Source organism: Canis aureus, chromosome 7, assembly GCF_053574225.1.
Source record: "Canis aureus isolate CA01 chromosome 7, VMU_Caureus_v.1.0, whole genome shotgun sequence".
In the NCBI taxonomy this organism is placed as follows: domain Eukaryota; kingdom Metazoa; phylum Chordata; class Mammalia; order Carnivora; family Canidae; genus Canis; species Canis aureus.
This window is the reverse complement of record NC_135617.1, coordinates 5,070,642-5,096,161: the sequence shown is the minus strand read 5'-3', so window position 1 is coordinate 5,096,161 and position 25,520 is coordinate 5,070,642. Positions and strand designations below refer to the sequence as shown.

Sequence of the window (25,520 nt, the reverse complement as noted above, 5' to 3'; positions counted from 1 at the left end):
ACCACCACATTCTCTTTGAATCATTATTATCATAAAATAAGCAACATTCATCTTTTGTCCCAATTCCCAGTTTGAGTTGGATGCTTTTAAAAACATGGTAAGAGTAGTCTATATACCTACCGCACCACACATAGCTTCTTTCAACAGGTTTCATGGAGAAATGTGAACAAATTCACGTTCTTGTAAGACAAATCCTACCCTGGAGGGAATCTAGAGTGCAAACTCAAACCACATCTTTTTCATTAGGTTTTTCACGCTTAAAACATTATCTCATTTCACTTTCCGTTAAAAGAAGTCTTTCTCTAAGGACAATAGGGGGAAAAGTCTTTTGTGTTATGACAATGGTAATTTTTAGGACAGGCTGGGTGTTTTTTGTTTTTTTTTCTCCCATATTCCCGAGTAAAAGTCATGACTTGGTCACAATTTTGCCACCTCGGGTTAAACCCTTACGACTTGCCAACCATTTTACAGTTTATGTTGATTACTGAAGTATTAAGTGTATGGTTGCTTCTTTCTTTCAATTCATACTTCTTTAAATCACTGCTAGTGATAGGTCAGATGCCTGTTCCATGAATTTCCATGTAAATTTTTCTGAAGCACGTGGGATGATATCACTGTACATTGGGGGGGAGGGGGTGGTGCTTTCAACTAGTTCATCAGTTTGAGAACATTGAAAGAAAAATATCAATTTCAGGCCATATTTAATAAGCCGGTTTCTAGAAAGAGTCTTGCAAAATAAATTCCCACCGATCGACCCAAGGGAGCCCGGGATCGCCAGGGCTGCACAGCAGCTGCTGCGCCGCTCGGCCAGCTCGGGGCTGGGCGAGCCACATGGTCGGAGGTGGGGAGAGCCCGAGCCCTCCCGGGCTGGCCGCCACGTTGCTTTTTCCCTTTTTTTTTTTTTTTTTTTTTAAAAAACAGGGAGACAACGCTTCTGGGCTATTGTGTAAACGGGTCGGGAGCTGCGTTCTGGAAGCACATCGGCTAAGGCACGAGCAGCAGAATTCAGCCGCCTCCAAACGCGACCCCCGGCAGCACGCGCGCCACGGGCGAACGTGGAGTTGCAAATGCGCGGCTCCCTTCGCCGCGGGGGGAACGCACTTCAGACAGCGGCCGGGGGCTCAGCAGCCGCGGGGAGCTGCACGGGAGCAGGAGCACCCCGCCACCCAGCAGCGGCCACCGCCCCCGCCGAGCCCCGCCGGCCCTCCCGGAGGACCCACCCATGTTCCCTGCAAACCGGTTGTTTAGGGCAGCGCGGCGCAGCCTCCCCTCACCCCCCTTCGCCCTCTCCCCACCCATTCCGCATCGACCCCAGGCTCCTAATCCCCAACCGGACCCCACAGCGCCGTCTCCCGCCCAGGGGCCGGCGCGAGCCCGAACCGCAGCGCGGCGGGCAGCTCCCCGCGCTCGGGGGCAGGCGGGCCGCCAGCCAGCCGCAACTCCGTAGCTGCTGATTGACAGGCGGCGGCAGCAATGAGCCTCGGGGGCGGGACGTTGCGTCACTTCCTGGCCTTTCGGGGGAGACGGGGTATATAAATGCGGCGCTCACGCAGCGCCCTCGCTTCCACAGTATGGCCGGCGACATTAGCTAGCGCTCGCTCTACTCTCTCTAACGGGGAAACAGCGGACTACAAGAAAACTGAACTGTATCTGCCTCTATTTCCAACAGACTCACGTTCAACTTTCGCTCACACACACACACACACAAAAAAGAAAAAGCCGGGAAAATTTTATTAATCCTTTTTTTTTAAAAAAAAAGTTAATATAAAATTATAGCAAAAAAAAAGGAACCTGAACTTTAGTAACAGCTGGAACAATCCGCAGCGGCGGCGGCGGCGGCGGGAGAAGAAATTTAATTTTAGTTGATTTTCTGTGGTTGTTGGTTGTTCGCTAGTCTCACGGTGATGGAAGCTGCACATTTTTTCGAAGGGACCGAGAAGCTGCTGGAGGTGTGGTTCTCCAGGCAGCAGCCCGACGCCAACCAAGGATCTGGAGACCTTCGCACCATCCCCAGGTGGGTGCGCGGGGGCTGGCGCGGCCTCGGAGGCGGGCAGGTGGGGGCGCGCAGGTCGGCGGGCGGGGCCGGGCGGGGTGGCCGTGCGGGGCCCGGGGAGTGGGGGGGCCGCGTCCACCCGGGGCCGGGGCCGGGGCCGGGGCTGGGGCCGGGGCCGGGGCCGGGGCCGGCTCCTCCCGCCGCCGTTGCTGGGCCCGGCGCGGCCCGGGGGGGAGGGGAGGGAGGGGGGAGGCAGGCCGGCGCGCCGCGTGCTCAGGTAACGTCCCCCGCGGCGTGCAGGGCGGCCCGGGGCCCCGGCAGGTGTGGCGCCCCGGCCGGCTCGGTTGGGGCGTGCCCGCGGGGGGGCGGCGCGGAGGGGGGCGCGGAGGGCGGCGCGGGCGCGGGCGCGGGCCGGGTGTTCCCCGCGCGCTGCGGGTCTGGCGCGCAGGCCTCCCGCCCGCGGTCGGCGCCGGCAGCGTGTGGCGCCCGGGAGGCGCTGCGCAGGGCCGGGCCCCGCCGCCGCCCCGTAACGTGCTCTGCACCAAACCCTTTCCGGGGCGGCCTCGGCCGTGTAACCTGTTAGGGCATCGGCGCGCGGGCAGGGCCCTCCGCGGGGGCACCGCGGAGAGGTCGCCCGGAGGTGGTCCCCGGGCCGGGCCTGCCCGCGGCGCTCGGCCCGCTGCCGCCCCTCGCCTCTCGGCGCACGAGTGCGGAGGAGCCGGCGCGGCCGCCTCGTCGGGGCGGCGGCCAATGGGCGCCCGGGCCCGCCCGAGAGCCGGGCCCCGGGGCGGCGGCCAATGGGCGGCTCAGGAATGCGGGCTGCGCTCGCCGCCGTCCCCGACAAAAAGCAGCCGCGGCCGGAGCGGGGGAGCGCGGCGGACACGTGCCGCGGGACCCCTGCGGGCGGCGGGCGGCGGCGGCGCGGGGAGCCCCCGGGGAGCCCTTCCTCGCGCTCCGCCAGCGCACAAAGGGGGGCTCCCCGGCGGCGGGGCTGCGGCGGGGCCGAGCCGGCGGGCGCTGCCGAGCGGGCCGCGGGCGGACGGCGGGGGCTCTGCCCTGCCCCGCTTCGGCGCGTTTTGTTGTATGCGTGGGCACACGTCGTCAATAAAGGAAGGACGGCTGTTCCTCCCAAGTTCTTAGGGCACAAATGCCACGATAGAAGCTTGAGCCGTTCTGGATGTAAGGAGAGGGGAGAAAGGCTGCTAAAAGGGTCGCCCGCCCGCCCGCCCGCCTGTCGGCGTCCGAGCACCACTTACCACTTTTCCTTTGTACTTTCGGCCCCTGAAATCACTGTGGCTCTTAAAACGATGACAAAAGTTGGACCTTCGAGGGCAGAATGTTCCGATTTGTTCGCGATTTAGTGCCAGAACGTTTTATAGACACTAAGCGCCCGTTAAATCACTATTTTGAGGGTTTATATCACATTTCAGTTTTTGTGTATGGAGCAGGTAAGAGCTGAAAACTCTTGTTCATTTAACTGAAGCCCGTTGGCCACCTCTGTAGGAACAACTTCTCTCTGATGTGTCAAGGATGCTCGGTTAGGTTATATACTAGAAGATAAAAATAAGTGAAAAATTGTCAACGCTTTAGGTAAATCCCCTAAAATCAATGGCCTGGCCACAGGGACCCTTTGCTTCGGGTTTCTTGAGGAGTTGGGCGTTGTGGGCCCCAGAGAAGGATTATAACCTAGAAGAGTGATCATAATGAAATGGTTTAAGTGCATTGCCTTGGAATATCCAAATTTGAATTCAGACAGCCTTTAATAACTGCTGCTTGATATCTCCTCGTTGCTAAAATGAAGACCATGGTGTGCCTATCTTCTTTGGGTTGTGAGGATGAAGTGTGTGTATTTTCTCCCTTCCCCTTTCTAAAGCTAACGGGGCTGGAGAAGAAATTGTCAGGTTGTAGTCTAAAAGGCTACACGGTAAAGGGTGTCGTACAGTTTGATGTATTTTTATTTAAATAGAGATTGTGTCACTGGGGAGTTTTAGTTTGTATTGTTACAGTATATTTTTCTGTTACCTATCTTTAGTGGCTTTATTTTTTAATGATAAAAATGTAAAAGCTTCCATATCCCCACTCAGTAATTCCATTAAAATGCAAATAAAGGCAGAATTGGAAGAAGGCATTAACCGACTGAATTAAAAAATACCTAAGGACATGGAAAGGATTAACAGTGAGAAGGCACAAATATCCTACAGGGTCTTCCTATAGATGCTAGATATTAAAGAGATCATAGATGTTCTAGGAAAATGCCCTCTTGCGCTGTTTTCCAGTTACTATTGTACCCTCTCCTCCCAACTTCTACACCTGGTTTTGAACTTTAAATAATGTGTAATCATTTAGTATGCATCGTCACTCGAGGCCTCTTGGTCAGCCTTACGTTTGACGTTTTGTGTAGGGTTTAATGTCCATGTACCAGTTTTCTCGCCGTATTGTTAGTGGGTATTTTGAGTAGATTCCACTTTGCTAATACAAATATATTGCTGTGAACAGATGTCATTTAGTGAACAATAAGTATGCTTTTCTGTTACACACCTCGGAGAAGAGTTAAGCCCTAAGGTGTGCGTGTATCCAGCATGAGGGTGCTAGCTGCTCCGTATCTTCATCCAACACTGGGTATTATCTTTTTAATTTTAGCTCTTGTGGGTGTAAAATAGTATGTACATCTCCTCAGACTAATGGGAGTTGAGCATTCTTTCCTATCCGTACTTGCCGTTTGTGAAATGCTGCCTATTCTTTTGGAATGCCTCTGTTTGTAGGAGACCTGTATTGGGGATGTGTTACAGATCTCTTGTACCCTCCATAGCATCCCCTTTCACTCTGTGGTCTCTTAACAGAAGTGCGTAGGGTTTTTGTTCTTGTTTTTAAGATTTTTTTTTTTAATTTTTTTTTTAAATTTATTTATGATAGTCACAGAGAGAGAGAGAGAGAGGCAGAGACACAGGCAGAGGGAGAAGCAGGCCCCATGCACCGGGAGCCCGACGTGGGATTCGATCCCGGGTCTCCAGGATCGCGCCCTGGGCCAAAGGCAGGCGCCAAACCGCTGCACCACCCAGGGATCCCTGTTTTTAAGATTTTTAGAATATATTTGAGTACCCACGAGTGGTGGGGAGGGGCAAAGGGAGAGAGACAAGCAGACTCCCCACTGAGCCGGGAGCCCAACAAGGAGGTGGGGGCACGGGTGCTCCATTTTTAGGGCTCTGGGATCATGACCTGAGCTGAAGGCAGACACTTAAGCAACCCAGGTGCCCCAGAAGCACACAGTTTTAGTGTATTCCAATTTATCTATATTTTCCATTTTAATGCTTAGCAGGTTTTTAATTTTTTTTAATGACCTACATATGCAACATGGGGTTGAATTTAAGAGATGAGGAGTTTCATACTCTACCCATTGAGTCAGCCAGCTGCCTCTGATTAGCAGTTTTGCATCCTATTGACGATACCTCTGCTTATTTGAGATTAATGAAGATGTTCTTTTTTTCCTCCTAAATTTCTTTTTTTTAAAGATTTATTTATTTATTTATTTATTTATTTATTTATTTATGATAGACATAGGGAGAGAGAGAGAGAGAGGCAGAGACACAGGCAGAGGGAGAAGCAGGCTCCATGCACCGGGAGCCCGACGTGGGACTCGATCCCGGGTCTCCAGGATCGTGCCCTGGGCCAAAGGCAGGCGCTAAACCGCTGCGCCACCCAGGGATCCCCTCCTCCTAAATTTCTTTTGCTTTTCATGTTTAGATCAGCATTCCATCTGGAATTTTATTTTTAATACAGTATGAGGGAATTCAGTGCACTTGAAGCAAAATTGGCTCCTCTTTCCAAGCTTTAACTCCAAGTCAATCTAGAACTTGTCTGTTAAACATTTCCCACTCTCCAGTAGGCTGTTTGGTAGTACCTTAAGTGTAATCTAATCAAATTACAGAACACAGAATCTTTTTCTAACTTCTCAAGAGAGACAATGGGTACATTATATAGTTTTTGTTGTTGTTTTGAGAGCGCTTGGGGGAGGGGCAGAGGGAGATTTTTTTTTTTTTTTCCCTAAGATTTTATTTATTGGGAAGAAAGGGAGAGGGACCAGCGGACTCCTGCCAGGTGCACAGCCCAACACGGGGCTCAATTCCCCAGAACCCCAAGACCACGGCCTTGTCTTAAGTCAGATACTTAACCGATTGAGCCACCAGGTGCCCTAGGGAAAGAGGGAATCTTAAGCAGGCTCCATGCACAATGGGGGCTTGATCTCAACCCTGAGATTGGGACCTGAGCTGAAATTGAGAGTCAGTCACTTACCCGACCAAGCCACCCAGGCACCCGTTTTTGTTCTTGGGTTGTGAGATTGAGCCAGATTCTCTCTGTCCCTCTCTAAAAAAGTAAAAGTAAATCAATGGAGAGTGGAAAATCTTCACTGACTCCGGTTGAAGAAAACTGGTTAACAGTATATTGAAGAAAAGCACCAGTCCAGTATATCCAGATGAATAAAGGAGTAGGTGACGTTCTAAAACTGACTTAATTCACACATTGCTTGAAGTTAATGTAAAAGGAAGGGAGGGTGGTAAACTGCAGGTTCTCTAGCAGTTTTTTCAGATTTCAAAAGGATGTGAATAGAAATCAGTGATCATATATTAAAATGTCTTAGGGTTGCTGGACCAAACAAAAGCCTTTTATGTTATAGGAAATGGCAGTTATGGGGAGGAAGTCTGTTAGAAAATAAAAATTTTTGCTGGGAAGAAAGATTATTGCTTTTGAATTCATAACCTTGAGCTTTTATTCTTAGTAATGAGGTGGGTTCAGATGGGAAATTGTAGTGGAGGTGAAGAGAGTAAATATTAACTATAGGATGGTTAGAGGTGTATTATTTGCACAGTTAACATGAAACTAAAAACTAGAATCTATACTGTTGACATTGGAAAAAGCCCTAAGGAGTAGTGGGATCAGTAATTTTACATTGAAGAAATTGACAGCCCTTTGCCAAGAAACCTTTTAGTGTAAATGTTTTGAAGTAGCAAAGCTTCTTATTGAATTAAGCTTCTTGTTACATTCTTCACAAAAGTTTTGAAAGACTTTGAACTGTTGTCCCCAAACCACCCTTTCTTTGTACGTGTTGAAAGTAATAATCAACTGAATGTAGCAGTAATTATACTAATAGTGATTTAAATTTTAAAGCTTGAGAGAGAGAATTTAATACTGTAATTAAAATTAGCACTGTGTATTTTCAGTTGATTTCTTTGAACAAAAGGGGAAGGCTTTTATTTTTCTGGATATCTGAACTAATTGCCCCTAACTCAAGGGAAGGGTATACTCAGAATTTAACTTCTGGTCAATCTCAGCTTTGATAGAGAGTAATCTATTTTAGGATGATGTTGGCCCAAAGACTAATAACCTTGGGTAAGGTATAGAGGCCTGAATGTAATGTGGTAAGGGGAGAGTCACTAAAATTAGGCTGTTACCTAAGGTCGCAGCTCAGGGAAACTTCACATAGTTGTGTGACTTTTTGGATGAATTACTTGGTAAACGTGAAACCAGTTTTTATTCACAAGGAGGCCTTTAAAATGCAAATTTTTAGGCACCATCTGCAGCATATCTGACCTACTGGATCTGAGGTTAGGCTCCAACTCTGGGTGATGAGAGTGATACTCTGCTTAATGGGTTTCTTCCACCTGCCAGCAACATTCTGTTCCCTCAGACGTTTACTTTATAAGATTGTGATTTAAAAACATCTTAGTTTGCCATTTTTAAGTGGGCAGTATTGTAAGTATATTCACATTGTTGTGCAACAGTTCTCTAGAACTTTTTCATCTTGCAAAACTGAAACTAAAGCCATTAATTTCCCCTCTCCTCTTCCCCATCCTTGGTAACCATCTTCTTTTAGGATTTTGACTACTTTAGATACTTCATAGGAGTGTGAGTGCTTCCTAAATGGAGTCATACAGTATTTGTCCTTCCATGATTGGCTTATTTCACATAGCATAAGGTCCTCAAGATTTATCCGTTTTATGTACATACCACATTTTATTTATCTGTTAATCCTTTGATGGGCATTGAGGTTGCTTCCATCTCCTGTCGGTTGTGAACAACAGTGTGGGTGTGCACATACATCTGCCAGACCTTGTTTTGAATTTTTTAGAACTGTACCCAGAAGTGGGATTACTAGATCAGTCAGATGGTAGTTCTATCTTTAAGGTTTTGAGGAACATCCATACTGTTTTTCTGTAATGGCTGCATCACTTAGTTATTTTCAAGATTTTTAAATAATCTCTGTATCCAACGTGAGGCTCAAACTCACAATCCCATGTCGAGAGTTGCACACTCCACCAACTAAGCCAGCCAAGCGCGCACCATTAGGTTTTTACTCTTAGGGAAGTTCCTTATATATTCTGAAAGTTTACCTTTTATCACCTATATGATTTGCAAGTATTTTCTCCTGTATTGTCTTTTCACTCTGTTGAGTACTTTCCTATGAAGTTAAGTTTGATATTGTCTCATTTGTCTACTTTGGCCTTTGCCGCCTGTGCTTTTGTGTCATATCCAAGAAAGCATTGCCATATCCGGTGTCCTGAGGCTTTCCCCTATGTTTTCTAGGACTTTTGTAGTTTTAGGTCTTGGTTTTGGTTTTTAACCTATCAATTTTTGTAGATGGTGTAAGGTAAGGATCCAACCTCATTCTTTTGTGTGGACATTCGGTTTTCCCAGCACGCATTGGATGGCTTTTTCTCCCAATTTGTAGTCCTGGCACTTTTTGTTGTAGAAGGTCATTTGACCTGTGGCATTTACTTTTTACATACTACATTTTAAAATGTAGTCAGTTGTCCCTTTTGGGTTTTGTTTGATCAGATAACCTTCAGAAGTCTGTCGTTTTAGTGCAATCTTTGCCCTTGTAAATGCCCCCAACTTTTGTTTTTATTAAAACACAGATTCTTTAAGAGAATTTCAAATATAGTAAAATATACCATTAATGCTTTGCAATTCCCGCGTGGTGATCTAAGTTTATTCGATCCATGTACTGTTAATAGTAAAGAGTATCCTATTTTGGGGGGCACTTACTGTGACCTGGGTGTGGCTAGGATCCAGTAAACCTTTATTTACAAAACAAGGCTTATTTTCCTGGGAGAAATGTGATAAAATAATTGGCTAAAATTCTCAGCTGTTTTTGGTGTCGGGTTTTTCACCTTTCTCTTTATATACATGTATAGCATTGTATTGACTTTTTCCATTTTCTTTTACATCGTGCCCTTGGTTTCTTTTTTTGAGCCTGTTAGCTCTCAAGATTGTCTTTTTGGTTGTTTACTCAGCTATGTTTTAAGGTGTTTTAAAGCAACAGCATTCTCACATACCATGACTGAAAAAATGCTAGAGGGTTTTTATTAGGTGAGGAAGAGTTTGTTGCAAAATTTCTTAATTAATGGTGAATGAGTGTAAGAGCATTTTGGTTTTCCTCAAGATGGAATAAGCACACTCTACAACTGTCTCTTGTATTTACTAAAAACCTTGGACAGAATGCATGGAACAGTGAGGACTTTGAAAATTAAATGTTAGCAGGTGAATTGAGGAAGGAAACCATAATTCAAAATACCACTGAAACAACTGTGATTTCTTCTGTTCTGTTCTTTTCTTTTCATTATCTCTTGGGGTGGTCTGAAAAGCTGCCAGAAACTGGTAACTGCACACTAGGTACAGACAAAAAGAGTTCCAAGAGAGGTCCTCTATTTCTGGTCTACAGAGAAGGAAGGGGGCTGGGCCTTTCTGGCGCCTTCCGGTCAGAGAGAGTAGGGAAAATCCTTTTTTAAATTTTTTTTTTTTATTGCTTTGCTTTTTGTGTATATGTTCTACCGATAACACTGGCAGTCCTGTGTCCACACTTGTGGCCAGACAGATGCCTAAAACTCCAGGTGCAGGAGGGACCCCTTTTTGACCAGAGTGAAGAACATCAAGGATATCTCTATTCCTCTTTTCCCTTTTGTCGTTTACCTGTTTGGCCCCAGAGGGACAGATAGTCCTAGGCAGCCTGCTGCAGGTGAACAAACTAAAACCTTGGCTTCCTACCCAGAGGACCAAGAATTGGGCCCCCCACCCTGAATCTGGTCAACAAGATTATGGGGAGGAGAGAGCGGTGAAGAAAGTGATCCCGTAAAGATTTATATAAACCCCACTCAGCTGCTCCTGTATACATCTCTGATCTTAAACAGTATGTCAGAGGTCTGGAAAACTGATAGATCACCTCCCCAGTCCCAGTCTGGTCACTGGGTGACACGAAAGCAGGGCAGATCTGAGCACCATGACAAGGGCTTTTGTAACTAAAATGTGAAACCATAACATAACCCAGAGAAGCTGAATAAAAACTTGAAAACTGAGCTTAACAGTTTCAGTTGCCTGCTAAAACAATTTGTAAAATCAAAATGCTCCATAGGATTGAAACAAGATTTAAAATTATGTAACATTTAACAAAACTAAAAAACAAAAATAAAAAAAAATAAAATAAAATAAAATTATGTAACATGAGCAAAATGCTCAGGATGCAGTTGTAAATTGCTCAACTTACGAATGACCAGGAAAATTCTCAGCATCCCTCAAAGGAAAAAGACTATAGCCTCAAGGGGATGCAAATCAAGCTTTAGAAACAGCTGTCATAAACATTCTATAAGAAGAGTGAGTTCGCTTAAAAGGAAAAGACAAAGTCTTAGAGAAATAGAAAATGGAACTTTAAAATGCAACAGGAAAATAACTACTGGAATAAGAAGTTTCCTGGGTGAGTGCTCACTTCAGCAGCACATATACTAAAGTTGGAACGATACAGAGATTAGCATGGCCCCTGCGCAAGGATGACATGCAAATTCGTGAAGCGTTCCATATTTTTCCTGTTTAGGATCTCTCATGAATAAATAAAATATTGAAAAAAAAAGTTTCCAGGGTGGGCTCTAGTAGAATGGAAATGGACAGAAGAGTGAATGAATATGAAGATAGATCAGTAGGAATTACCCATTCTGAACAACACAGAAAAAAGATTGGGGGCAGCAAGTGCCCCACAGGTCTCTCGGGTTCTGTTCAAACAAAAAAAATTAAACATGTCTGCATCAGCAGATCCAGACAGTGTGTTTCAGGGAAAATAACCTGAGAAAACAATCACATCTAGGTTCATTATAATAAATGGATTCTTATAACTAAGTTATTTGGCAGTGAAACGAGTAAGCTCCATTTATGTAGATTAAAATGAGATGGCATTTCAAGTGGAATATATAATCAAGTTTGTTAACAAGATAATTCTGTTAAAGGAGTTTATCTTTTCAAGAACTTGCCTTCGAAATACTTGAACTATTACAGTGACAAACAATAGCAATAATCGCGCCTCGGATAAACCTCATTGGCTACGATACTGCCACTGCGCAAAGCTACAGTGACAAACAATAAAGGAGCATGTAACAATTTTAGATTTAAAAAGTTTAAGGCTGGGACGCCTGGGTGGCTCAACAGTTAAACATCAGCCTTTGGCTCAGGTTGTGATCCTGGGGTCCCGGGATCGAGTTCCACATCGGGCTCTCCCCTCAGGGAGCCTGCTTCTCCCTCTGCTTGTGTCTCTGCCTCTCTCTGTGTTTCTCATGAATAAATAAATAAGATTTTTTAAAGAACTTTCATATTTGGGCAGCCCCCGTGGTGCAGCGGTTTAGCGCCGCCTGCAGCCTGGGGTGTGATCCTGGAGACCCGGGATCGAGTCCCACATCGGGCTTCATGCATGGAGCCTGCTTCTCCCTCCGACTGTGTCTCTGCCTCTCTCTTCGCTCTCTCTGAATGAATAAATAAATCTTAAAAAAAAAAAAAAAAACTTTGATATTTGATCTGGTCTGGTGGGAATATAGTGAGGTGACTTGAGCTAGAAGAAGGGTGCTTAGGGCAGGGGTTGTGGGTAGGGTGAAGTCCATTACACCAGTATGCAGAACAAGGTTTACATGTGTGTCTCAGCATAATTACAACGCTCTCTTTTTCACTCTCATGGGGCTTGATATGGTTAAGTTTATGGTGTCCTGTTTATAGAAAGTGGTTGGTGGAAAAGCCCCCATGTGACAATACAGAAAATGGGGGTAGAGCTGGTTACCTTTATTTATTTCAACTGTTCTTCTGATTCATTGTCTTTATATTATAAAATCTGAGTCCGGGGATCTCTGGGTGGCTCGGCCATTTGGTGCCTGCCTTCAGTCCAGGGCATGATACTGAAATCCCAGGATCGAGTCCCACATCAGGCTCCCTGCATGGGGCCTGCTTCTCCCTCTGCCTGTGTCTCTTCCTCTGTGTGTGTGTTGTGTGTCTCTTGTGAATAAATAAGAAATCTCAAAAAAATAAAATCAAATCAAATCTGAGTCAGATGAGAAAGGAGATGCCAGGAGATCTGAAGATTGGATAATAGTTTATTCTCTGGGAGTAAAAAAAGATCTCTCTGAAATGAGGACTAAGTACTGTTGAGAGGGGTAAAGTGACTATAAAGTGACTATACTGAAAATAAGGAATAAAAACTTAGAATGAGAGATCATTAGCGCTTTACCCTCTTTTGCCTACCAGAATTCCTCATGCTCACCAGGCAAGAGAATGGAATATTTGGATGATCTGACATGCCTAGGAAAGAACTTTAAAAGAAATACTAATAGGGGATCCCTGGGTGGCGCTAAGCAGCAGTTTAGCGCCTGCCTTTGGCCCAGGGCGCGATCCTGGAGACCCAGGATCGAATCCCACGTCGGGCTCCCGGTGCATGGATCCTGCTTCTCCCTCTGCCTATGTCTCTGCCTCTCTCTCTCTCTCACTGTGTGCCTATCATAAATAAATTAAATTAAATTAAAAAAAGAAATACTAATAGGGAGTTTCCCAGTGAAACCCCCACATGGCCTTTATGGAGGCTAACAGTAAACAAGCCCCATCCATGTGTATATAGACTTTTTGACTAGCCAAGTCTTAGTACCCTAATCTTGGCCAAGAATCACTCAAAAGAAATGTTGAAACAGTTGGGGGAACATCTGAGGATAAGTTAATGCATAGAAAACCAAAGCAAATGAAAAAGCAGACAGCTTTTAAATCCAGAGAAAAACAAAGTTATACAAGAAAGAAAACATTACGGAACATGATTCAAGTCGTAATATACTGTTGTTAACACTGCTGTATGATACATGAAAGTTAAGAGAATAAACCCTAAGAGTTCTCGTAGTGGAAAGATTATTTTTTTCTGCCTTCTCTTTTTATTGTATATATGAGACGATAGATCCTAACTAAACCTTTTGTGGTAATCATTTCACAAATGAGTAAGTCAAACCCTTAGGCTGTACACCTTAAACTTACATGCAGCAGTGTATGTCAGTTATCTCAGTGAAAAGGACTGAGGGAGTCTGCATGAATAAGTGACTGTAACTGGAAAGGTAGCGTGTCCAGTGAGTGGAAGAGAATATTTATTTGCAAGAGTGCTGAATTCTAGTGGGAAGTCATTAGGTAAGATCTGATTTTTTTTTTTAAGGTAAGATCTGAATTAAGTAAGCTCTAAAGAGAGACCTGTGTGCTGCAGAATTTTACTTAATGCTTATAGTGGGTATTATTATTATTTACCTGTATATTCGGTGCTTGAATTTTTACCATTGAGTAGGTACATTATGGGGATCCCTGGGTGGCGCAGCGGTTTAGCGCCTGCCTTTGGCCCAGGGCGCGATCCTGGAGACCCGGGATCGAATCCCATGTCAGGCTCCCGGTGCATGGAGCCTGCTTCTTCCTCTGCCTGTGCTCTGCCTGTCTCTCTTACTGTGTGCCTATCATAAATAAATAAAAAAATTTAAAAAAAAATACTTTTTTGAGTAGGTACATTATGTATGCATTATATAACTTAATCAGTTATATGAAGTAGGTTTTATTGCCCACCAGATATAAAGAAACCAAGCACAGAGATATTTTAATTGTAAGAAATGTCAACAACAAATTGTACCATTTGAAAAATTTGAAACAAACTGCAAAGATGTGGCCCAGTCTAATGTGTATTTTTCTTTTTCTTTATGTAAACAGTCATCAGCACCCTTTTAAAAGAAAGCTAATTGGGGATCCCTGGGTGGCGCAGCGGTTTGGCGCCTGCCTTTGGCCCAGGGCGCGATCCTGGAGACCCGGGATCGAATCCCACATCGGGCTCCCGGTGCATGGAGCCTGCTTCTCCCTCTGCCTGTGTCTCTGCGCCTCTCTCTCTGTGACTATCATAAATAAATAAAAATTAAAAAAAATAAATAAATAAAAGAAAGCTAATTGTTAGCACTTAATAAACATTGCTTGGCCAAAGCACCTGGGTGGCTCAGTCATTTGAGTGTCTGACTCTTGATTTTGGCTCAGGTCATGATCTCAGAGTTGTGAGATGGAGCCCTATGTCAGGCTCCACTGTCAGCAGAGAGTCTGCTTGAGATCCCCCACCTCTGAAAAATAAAAATAAACTTAAAAAAATCCTTGGTTAAAGTTACAGGCAGATAGGCTCTATAATCATTAGCAAGCCTAACAATTGAGTTTCTTTTTTTTTTCAGTAAGTCTCAGTACTGTTCAATTTAACGAATTTACCCAACTTAGGAATTACTGCCTTCTGTGATAGGTCATAAAATTGCCTGTTGGGCCAGTAAACATTTTTTTTAGAAAATGATGAAACAGGCACAAAATGCTAACAGGATTGACTGGCACTATGCTTGTGGGTGGTTTGGTTTGGTTTTTTAAGTAATCTCTATACCCAATATGTGGCTCAAATTCATAGCCCCCCGAGATCAAGAGTTGGATGCTCTCCCAACTGAGCCAGCCAGGCGCCCCTGTGCTTGATTTTTAATACAAAAGACTAAAACATACCTGGTTTTGTGCTGGCTGTGCTGTTGAGGATTTCTTCTACAGAGTCTTAACAGGATAAGAAAACTAACCATAATGTGCTATTTTCTTGGGTATACAGGAATGACCTGTCAAACATTAAGAGCCTTAAAAATATTTCAAGCCTTTAATTTGGTAATTATAAGCTTGTCATGTGGAATTGTTTCATAAATATTTCTGTTTATAGTGGACACACTAAAGAGGAAGCACTTCTTAGGTCTCAATCAGATAAAATTAAAACTAATTTCTTTTGTTATGCTCATTTGACTTCCATTTTATTTTATTTTATTTTATTTATTTTTTTTTATTATGATGGGGGGGGGGCAGAGACACAGGCAGAGGGAGAAGCAGGCTCCATGCACCGGGAGCCCGACGTGGGATTCGATCCCGGGTCTCCAGGATCGCGCCCTGGGCCAAAGGCAGGCGCCAAACCGCTGCGCCACCCAGGGATCCCTTGACTTCCATTTTAGTCTATTGCCTTATACTACAGACTTTTCACTTGTTGGAATGGGCATATTTTTGAACCTGTTAAAGAGTTGTATAATGTTGCCCAAAATCTTGATGTTGAATTGCCAACAAAAACCATGTTTCAAGTTTCTGATAATTCTAGACCCCACTAGGTATGATTAGCTGCTAATTTGATGGAAAATAGTATCTAAACAGTATGAGAGCTCTAGCTTTATACTAACAGGCCTTTAGATCTTTTTGCCAATCAGTGAAGGAAATAATGCTTTTTAAATTGTAATTCCTCCAGTTAAGATTGAAAATCTAAGACTGATAGGCAAAAGAAAAAATCTCATTTTTACTTAATATCTTCACTTGCTTGTGGGTGAAAGGTAAAGATTTTCCTTGGTTTAAGGGCCTTTTAAACTTCCTCTGCAAGTCTTATTCATTTTGTCTTTTTTTTTTTTTTTTTTCCTGAGTAAATTGTAAATGGCTTTTAATTTCCAGTTTTCAAGTTTGCTCTTTGTTACTCTGGATATGTCAGTATAGATAGGTTTTTGAAATAAAAATGTTACTCAGAAGCTGGAACAAGAATGTGACAACAAATATACATGGTTTAAATTGTGTTAGAACACTCAAGTTTAAGAGCTTTGTAATTTTTACTCAAGTAGGCAAGTACTATTACGACTTAATCATCCCTTTTTGTTAAATAATAGATCTGAGTGGGACATACTTCTGAAGGATGTGCAATGTTCAATCATAAGTGTGACAAAAACTGACAAGCAGGAAGCTTATGTACTCAGGTGAGTTCTGCAAAAACAAATGTTAGCTACCTAGTTTCAGTCTGAATCCTACTTTACATGGAATAGCGAATTGTTCCTCTGGATCTTAGTAGTGTAATCATTTTTACTTTATTTTGAGAAATAATAGTATAAAATAAAATGTTTATTTTAGATATCCCTATGTGGTATGTTTTGAAGTCTCTCCTAATACTAATAATAGCTCTTCAAGATGATTGCTATCTTTACCTCCTTAGTTAGTTAGCAGGAAGTAGCTGTAAAAGAGAGTAGTAGAATAGTATTATACCTTTATTCTCAGCCCCAGATAGGTCTTTTTTAGTATATGCCTCTCAATATCAGAACTTCAAAGTGAAAATTGGCTTCTCTGTATAAATACAATTGTTATATATGAAAGAAAGCCATTCAGCATGCTTATTAGGTACAAAGCTAATTTATTCAACAAAAGCAATTATACATATTATAATGAACCTTGTGGCTACTGGATTGAACAAAGTGCCTGGTTACATATACAGATGTTTATCAAATGCTTAGTGTGTGCCAGGCCTTGGGAATATAATGAATAAAAACAAATTCCTTTCCTAAAAGAGCTTATTACCTAATTGGATGTTTGCAGAAATGTATGTCCGAGTGGGTGGTACAGCTGAAGTAAAGTATGATTTTTAGTGAATATCCTAAGATAGGTGAAGTGAGGAGGAAGGCTTAGAAATAGGAGGAGGTTTGTGTAATGAGCTAATATGCTTTATACTTAATTCAAGGCCTTTCTGTGGGTTCTGGAAGTTTTAAAATGATTTCTGTATAATAGAAAGGAATACAGTAGTTAGTGTGTCCTTTTGGCTTCGCATCCTTGATCTTGACAGTGAAAGTTAGTAGATTTTACATTGTAGATAATCTAGTAATAGATTTAATTGCATCTCAGTAATACATTAAACATCCTTATAACATTGTGACTTTTTCCAAATGCAGTGAGAGTAGCATGTTTGTCTCCAAGAGACGTTTCATTTTGAAGACATGTGGTACCACCCTCTTGCTGAAAGCACTGGTTCCCCTGTTGAAACTTGCTAGGGATTACAGTGGGTTTGACTCAATTCAAGTAAGTAATCAGACATTTTATCTTTTTCCCCCCAGGCAAATGTTAGGGCTCTGTAATATGCATTTGCCTAGTAAATAAATTTTCTATACTTAACTGCTTAGTTGTGGATAATCACTGACTCTTGAAACTAAATGCATACATGCTCTCAAATATTGTTGCTTCGGATCTGAAACTACTGTTCCAGAAATAAAGTACCTTGTCTCTACAGTTGCTATGACCTATCATGAGTAGGTTGAGTAATTTTTAAGTTTCCAGAAACTCAAGGGATGTATGTGGTCTACGTTCTTCATGGTTTCTTGAGATTCTTCTCCACAGCTTAAACAAAGTGTAACCCTTTCTCACGGATGTTGGTCTGAAACCTTGCTCTAACAAAGTGGCCATTTTTTATTTATTGGCCAGCAAAAGACCACTTACCTTTTAAACATATTAAATGGGAAATATGTTAAATTTCATTGGGGAAAAAAACAGATTTGATTTTGATACGTATATGCAGAAAATAGTTGACTAGGAAAGGTAATAGAATTCTATGTTCATGTGAAGTTATCTTTTTCAGAGCTTCTTTTATTCTCGTAAGAATTTCATGAAGCCTTCTCACCAAGGGTACCCACACCGGAATTTCCAGGAAGAAATAGAATTTCTTAATGCAATTTTCCCAAGTAAGTTTAAATAGAATTGAAACCCATTTCCTTATGTCCTTTCAGAGATCTTTTTATATATGTGAAAGCATATGTATCCAAATATGGTATGGTGCATTATATAGTTAAGAGTTATCAGTAAAAGTTGATTACAAATTTAGAGTGTGTGTGCACACCAGGTCAATGTTGTTGAAAAGATGGAAAAAGAAAATGAATTGATCACTTGCCAGAGGGAGACATCTTTGTCTTACCAGTTGCTCTAATTTATATCTTACTTAGTGATTATGAAGACTTTGTTCCCTTTGTCCAGAAAAATGCATAGTGCCTTCATACATCCATGCTAAGATGCTGGTCTGTGTTAAGAAACTCTGGCCTGGGCAGCCCCGGTGGCTCAGCGGTTTTAGCGCTACCTTCAGCCCAGGGTGTGATCCTGGAGACCCAGACCTGGATCGCATGTCAGGCTCCCTGCATGGAGCCTGCTTCTCCCTCTGCCTGTGTCTCTGCCTCTCTCTCTCTGTGTGTCTCTCATAAGTAAATAAATAAAATATTTTAAAAAGAAAGAAAAAAAATTCTGGCCTGGCATTCTATTTAGGAATTGAGCTGGCTTAAAAATGATCAGCACAGTGAGATCATAGTGTCACTTCAAACAAACTGGCAAGATTTTCTTCCATTTACTAAGCTTTTATTTATAGACCTTCCTTTTTGAGCTTCAAGGTCAGAGAACTTAAAGGTTATCTAATCTAACACCGTTATACCCTAGATGTGGCTGAAAACCTAGGGTGATTTTACTAACTTGGCACAAAAGCACTCCCAGGCATGATTTAAGATTCCCACCCCTCCATCACAGGCATGATTGAAAAGAAAGTCCAATTTCTATCCTATTCTTATCTACTAATATGAAATTATGCAAGGCTGTATCGGTGCTGAGTATAATGTAGTGTAAATATCTCCTAGTTAATTTACTATGTTGAGTGGGTCTTTGGGACAACAATATGGAAAAGAACATTACATAAAATGGCATGTACTTAAATTGGGAATGTAGACAAATGGGTGGTCAAATTCTATTTCTTTAGTGGAGTTTTAGGGAAGAGTGAACCATAGTTTTCTCAACACTCAGACTCACTCACTGTAGCTAAAGTATATCTCTAGATGACAGTAAAATATTTTTAGTAAAATATTTTTTTAAGGGATGACAGGGGGCATCCTGCCTACTTGTGAACTCACTTCCCTTTACTGATGACATGTCTAATAGGAAGCAAGTGCTATCTATCACCCTAACCATTGGAACAGTGGGGGCAAAGCTATCTATTAAATGGAGCTGTTAAAGTTATTTTATGTTCTCCCTCAACAGATGGAGCAGCATATTGTATGGGACGTATGAATTCTGACTGTTGGTATGTTGGACATAGTTTTATCATTCTGTGTGTGTGTTTCCTTTTGGTTTGGTTTTGTTTTTGGTCGTTACAGGATTTATTTTAAATTGCCATTTGTCATTTTTAGAAACTACTTTTTATTTTTGTATAGGTACTTGTATACTTTGGATTTCCCAGAGACTCGGGTAATCAGTCAGCCAGATCAAACCCTGGAAATTCTGATGAGTGAGCTTGACCCAGCAGTTATGGACCAGTTCTACATGAAAGATGGTGTTACTGCAAAGGATGTCACTCGTGTAAGCATTTTCAAGAATAGTTCTAGATGTGGGTGGCTTGGCGGTTAAGCATATGCCTTTGCCAGAATTCCAGGATCTAGTCCTGCATCGGGCTCCCCGCAGGGAGCCTGCTTCTCCCTCTGCCTGTGTCTCTGCCTCTCTTCTCTGTGTCTCTTAGAAGTAAATAAATAAAATCTTAAAAAAAAAAAAAAAAAAAAAGAATAGTTCTAGATTCTTCCTGAGCACTAAGTATTTTAACTCCTTCTCAGTTTATTTTTCAAATTTGTATGTAATCCGTCTTTCCTTTCCCAGGAGAGTGGAATTCGTGACCTGATACCAGGTTCTGTCATTGATGCCACACTGTTCAATCCTTGTGGGTATTCGATGAATGGAATGAAATCGGATGTAAGTGATATTTTCCTTAATAATTATTAAATATTTAAGTGTACCTTTCCATTATTAACCTAAAACTATTTCTTTAAGGGAACTTATTGGACTATTCACATCACTCCAGAACCAGAATTTTCTTATGTTAGCTTTGAAACAAACTTAAGTCAGACCTCCTATGATGACCTGATCAGGAAAGTTGTTGAAGTCTTCAAGCCAGGGAAATTTGTGACCACCCTGTTTGTAAATCAGGTAAATTGTCTTATTCTCAATAAAGTCTTGCATAGGAAATGAGAATAGTGAATCGTGTCATAATACGTATTCTAAGGTGGCATATGTCAGATATCTAGAAGTATTGCTGTTGAGGTTATGAGTAGAAGAGATGCTTTCTATCTTTGTTTAGACTTGGTCCTTGATTTATATCTAGCCCAATCAATGAGTTTTTTTTTCCTGTTTAGATGGGCAGATGGGAGGGGAACAGCATAGGATGTCTACTCATCTACCCATGAGACAGCTAAAACATTCAAATGCCATGTTTGTTCAGACAGTGGTCTTAAATATTTATTGACTGTTTGAAAATAACTTCTTCAGATTATAAGTACTAATGCTTAATTTAAATTTCTCCCCAGAGTTCTAAATGTCGCACAGTGCTTTCTTCACCCCAGAAGATTGAAGGCTTTAAACGTCTGGATTGCCAGAGCGCTATGTTCAATGATTACAATTTTGTTTTTACCAGTTTTGCTAAGAAGCAGCAACAACAGCAGAGTTGATTAATAAAAATGAAGAAAAAACGCAAAAAGAGAACACACATAGAAGGAGGTGGTGGCTGCTTTTTAGATATTGATATCGGGGGCCATGCTTTCCATAACCACCACCTTGTAGCTGCAGAAAGCCCTAGATGTAATGATAGTGTAATCATTTTGAATTGTATGCATTATTATATCAAGGAGTTAGATATCTTGCATGAATGCTCTCTTCTGTGTTTAGGTATCCTATGCCACTCTTGCTGTGAAATTGAAGTGCATGTAGAAAAAACCTTTTACTATATGAAACTTTACAACACTTGTGAAAACAATTCAATTTGGTTTATGCACAGTGTAATATTTCTCCAGGTATCATCCAAAATTCCCCACAGACAAGGCTTTCGTCCTCATTAGGTGTTGGCCTCAGCCTAATCATCTGGGACTGTTCTATTAAATTGCTGCCAGGATTTTACATCCAGTTACCTCCACTTTCTAGAACATATTCTCTACTAATATTACTGAAACCAGTTTCTACTTCATACAGATGTTTTTTGCAACAGCAATTAAAGTTTATCTTCCACAAGTCAAGTCCTCTTAAGAAAATGATTGCAGTTATCCATTTTGTGTATTACTATTTTAACATTATTGCTTCCTGTACTTGTACTTCCTTTATTTGATTTTGTTCCTCACCATGGTGTCTTGCCTCCCAACCCCCCCTCAATAAAGCAATACACTGTTAACACTGTGGGTTTATACTAATCTTACACCCGGGAGGGGGAAGGGAGAGTGGACCCTGGGCTTAATTTTCTCTTAAGGTCAAGGGAGTTTGGCCTCCTTTCATATTGACATGGGCTCTTTTGGGAGATAGTGACAAAAATAAACCTGTTGATTAGGAAGGAAGACCCTTAAAAATCTACATTAGGGTATACTGGGAGAACTGTTCCAGACGCTACGCCATTGTGTGTTCCCATTAAATGAGATTAGCTTCTCACGAGTACCATGCCTTTTGTAATTTGCTAAGTAGTTGTAGAAGAAAAAAAATTTTTTTTTAGAAAAAAATTTTTATCACTAAGTTTGTTAGCAAGGAAATTAAGATAAAGGTTATATTTACAGGATTTAATAAGTCAGCTCAGATGATTCACATTTTACTTTAGCAGCTATCTCCAACCATTTTCATTCACAACTTAACATAAACTGGTTGAAAATGGAGTCTGTCTTTGCCATCTTGTGGCTTAAAGTTCTTTGACTTTGTGACGCATTATGATAGTGTTCTAACTTTAATCTTTTCTCTTCCTGGTGTTCCTTTCACCATGAATTCATAGCATCAAGTGAAACTTCCCAGAATGAGAACTGTTCAGGTTATTCTGACATACACAGTGAAGCAGAATGTTATCAAGAAGACACAAATTCCAAACTGGTCAGTGGGAAATGACTAGAAATACAGGCTTTTAGGAGTTTGCATCTTTTAGCTATATTTGCAAATACTGAGATTTAAGCAGCTGAGAAACAGCAAAGTTGACTAAATTTTTTATATTCTTGTCCTCACAGTTTTTTGATTCTTTCTGGATTGATGCAGTGATGTTTTTGTTCCTTCCGTATTTATTAATGAAACACTTTTTTAGTGTTTCTAAACATAAAATCTACTTGGTTTGAAATCAAGTGGTTGGAACACAAATTTTGACTTTTATTTTAAGCATGTTGATTTGAGGTTTCATTTAAGAAACTTTCAGTCAAATGGATCAGTTTGATTCTGTAATTAGCACACGGTACCTAATGTTTCGGTACTGTTTTGAGGACCAATGCTCAAAGTGGATTTTGTTCTTGAACAGTGTCCCAGTAGATTTGATGACATTTGTTGGCTTGAGGTCTGATTTTTTTTTTTTCTAACAGATTTAAGATTTCTATCTAATGTTGAAAAACTGCACAAATTTGTATGGAATAAAGCCTAGAAAAATTAAAGCTAGATTAAATAGTAATCGAAATTAATCCTAGTGTGTATGATAGAGGAGGGAAAATTTTGGTGCCATAATTTCTCTCTTCATGGTGTTGGACTTAATTGAAATGTATTTCTGTATCACAATTTAAGCTTCAATAAAAGTTTGCTTAATCCATTGTCTAGTGACATTCAGGAAGTTTTCTGTTGATGTATTTTTTAAACAGTATACATGACCCAAATACTAGACATCTACAATTTTTGTGATTTTAGGAAATTGATACTTGATAGTTATTTTCTAACATTTGGAAGAGTAATGATGAAGACAAGAAGTAAGCTCTTTAAGCTCCTGGGTGAATGAGTAATTTATACTCAGATTTAAACATTGTTTTGTTTAGTGGCTTCATAAGTGAAGCTTAAAAGAAATAACTGGGATATATATCAAAGAGTAGGAAAGGTAAGTAGTAAGAATAAGAAAGTGCATTTGCGAGTTCGGAGTTAAAAGTTTGAAGGTAAAATGTTCTAGCCCTTATTATGGAATAGGCTCTTAATGATGGGATGCGGAGGAGCAAGTCGTAAACATCCTTTATTTCATTCACTTATTTGGCTAACTAGAACAAAGTTACAAGCCTGATCATTTTTGCCATGTTAGGTACATATCTTTTTTTTTTTTTTTTTTTTTTAAGATTTTACTTATTTATTCATGAGAGACACAGGCAGAGGGAGAAGCAGGCTCCCTGCAGGGACCCTGATGCGGGATCCCGGGACTCCAGGATCACACCCTGGCCTGAACGCAGGCGCTAAAGCGCTGAGCCACCCAGGGATCCCCAAGGTATATATCTTATGATCACTTATTTGGCAAAAGTTCAGTTCTTCAGCCTCTTGTGTCTACAATAATCTGAAAATCAGAATCTTATAAAATGTATATTCAGATCTCAGGAAAGGTGTTTTAGAGTATATTTTCTGAGAAGTGACTGAAAAAAGGGTGGATCTTAGAAAACTATAATATGATATAGTATTATACCTCCAACACCAGATTCTTTTACAGCAACAGGTAAGTGATCGAGTGGATTCAGACATATATGTCGCAAATGTAGTATTACACTGTGAAGGGGTAAAGGACCTTACTTTGATTGTCCTGGCCAGATAACTGTCACCAATTCCTGACTCCCCACCTTCAAATTTGATGTTTTCATCCCCCCTTTTAGTCCTGTTAAAATGGAAACTGTTCTTTTGGAATCCATCCCTTATACCTTGAGAGACTAACAGCTGTCTGCGAGGATTAGCTAGGACTCCAGAAAATAGGTGAGATTTGTAATTAACCATTTTATTTGGAGAATCTTCAAATATACAAGCAATATAGTACATTGAGTCTTCATATCCTACCTTAAATAGTCCTGAATTCTGCTCTGGTTCATCCATCACATCTTTTTAAGTGAGATTTAAAGTTGAAATATGCAAATCTTAACCACAGTTCTAGAAAAGGGATACACTTTTTAGCTCTCAGCCTTATCAAGACAAAAGGTTCATTTAACCCTAATTAGGCAACTCCCGCAATTTACTCCCACTCTCAAGTTAACTATTTATCCGATTGTTTTTTCACTATAGCCTAAAGCCCCATAGGGGATGCTGGTCTCAGACGTTACATTAATTGAATCCAGGTATACATAAAGTGCTTTTCACTTGATAAAAAGTTTTCAGAGGTTGAACCATGTATTTTTGCCAAGTAGGATCCATTGTGTATGAATGTACTATAATTTTATACGTTCTGTTAAACATACTGGTTTCCAGTTTTTGGAAAACGTGAATAAAGCTGCTATGAACAGTGCATACAGGTGTTTTTGTGGCTTCTGGATGTGTAGTGCAATCTTAATCTATTTCTCTGAGTACTGAATATGCTCTTATATCTTTACTCACCATTATATTCTTTGAAAGTGTTCTGTACGTTTAAGTTAGGTTGGCTCTTTATTTTGGATACAAGTTCCTTGTCTAGTGTTTTGCAAATGTTCTAGTCTGATTTGCCTCTTCATTTTCCTGATAGCAACTTGATGAGTAGAAGTTCTTAATCTCAAGTCTTGATTTATCAACTTTCTAAATGGATCTTTTTCTGTCAATAAATCTACCTAGCCTCACATTGTGGTGAAGCTTCTTAATTTTGGGCTTTTCCATCCATCATCTGTCTCAGATTTCTGTGTGGTGTGAGGTATGAACTGGTTTTTTTTACCCATGTGAACGTGCAGTTACTCTGGCACCGTTTGTGCTTTTACCATTGAATTACTTTGGACACCTTTTATCTTATTTGACTAGTTCTTGACTGTGCTTGGGCTATTCCACGGTTACCTGTATTTCTGTGTAAATATCACCCAAGGTGTGGGGCTTAAACCCAACACCCCAAGATAATAAGTCTCATCTTCTACCAGCCGAGCCAGCCAGGCGCCGTTCAATTTCTATTTTTAAGGAGCCTGGGGCGCCTACAGTGGCACAGTTGATTGAGCATCTGACTCTTGGTTTTGGCTCTGGTTGTGATCTTGGAGCAGCGGGATCAAGATCAAGCCTGTGTCAGGCTTGTTAAGTGTGGTATCTGGGTTTCTGTCTCTCTGCCCCTCCTCCCCTGAAATAAATCTCTTTTAAAGTATAGATAAAGTGGCATAATAAGCCTGATTGGATTATTAGGGTTGGATAGGGTCCACTTAAAATTTAACTTTTCTTGGGTTTTGTGTGATCTGTAGGACTTTGATGAATTCAAATATTTTAGGTTCCTTGATGCTAATGCCATTTGAATTTTCTTTCCAGTTGCTAATTTATAGGTAATTTAAATTCTTTTTATAGCACCTTGCTAAATTCTTAATGCAGTGGTCGGGACCTCTAATACCTATAGCATATAGGAAATAAGGCAGATGGCGGCTTAGGTGAAGAAAAGACCACTAGGGAGCAAAATTCAGAGAGGTACTGGGGTGCAAGTGGGCATCTGAGAATACATCTTTTCATTTTGCTCACTAGG

At 41.4% G+C, this 25,520-nt stretch overlaps 1 protein-coding gene and 2 non-coding genes across 5 annotated transcripts; 2 read left to right on the top strand and 1 right to left on the bottom strand.

Annotated features, from left to right (window-relative positions):
• Positions 1-1,543: 1,543 nt before the first annotated feature.
• On the top strand, positions 1,544-22,697 carry AMD1 (adenosylmethionine decarboxylase 1). Of its 3 annotated transcripts, none has more exons than XM_077902796.1 (9): positions 1,544-2,014; positions 16,000-16,086; positions 17,047-17,173; positions 17,727-17,829; positions 19,160-19,202; positions 19,333-19,477; positions 19,769-19,861; positions 19,940-20,095; positions 20,473-22,697. In XM_077902796.1, the coding sequence occupies exons 1-9, from the start codon at positions 1,905-1,907 to the stop codon at positions 20,611-20,613; spliced, it is 1,005 nt and encodes a 334-aa protein (XP_077758922.1). In that variant the 5' UTR covers positions 1,544-1,904; the 3' UTR covers positions 20,614-22,697. The 3 variants fall into 3 exon arrangements, with proteins under 3 accessions (XP_077758922.1, XP_077758925.1, XP_077758923.1); XM_077902799.1 differs by lacking the exon at positions 1,544-2,014 and adding an exon at positions 3,020-3,172; XM_077902797.1 differs by lacking the exon at positions 1,544-2,014 and adding an exon at positions 3,020-3,441.
• LOC144317971 (U6 spliceosomal RNA) lies at positions 10,741-10,844 on the top strand. Its single transcript, XR_013383834.1, has one exon. It is a non-coding gene; the product is annotated as a U6 spliceosomal RNA (small nuclear RNA).
• LOC144317951 (U4 spliceosomal RNA) lies at positions 11,244-11,378 on the bottom strand. Its single transcript, XR_013383822.1, has one exon. It is a non-coding gene; the product is annotated as a U4 spliceosomal RNA (small nuclear RNA).
• Positions 22,698-25,520: the final 2,823 nt, after the last annotated feature.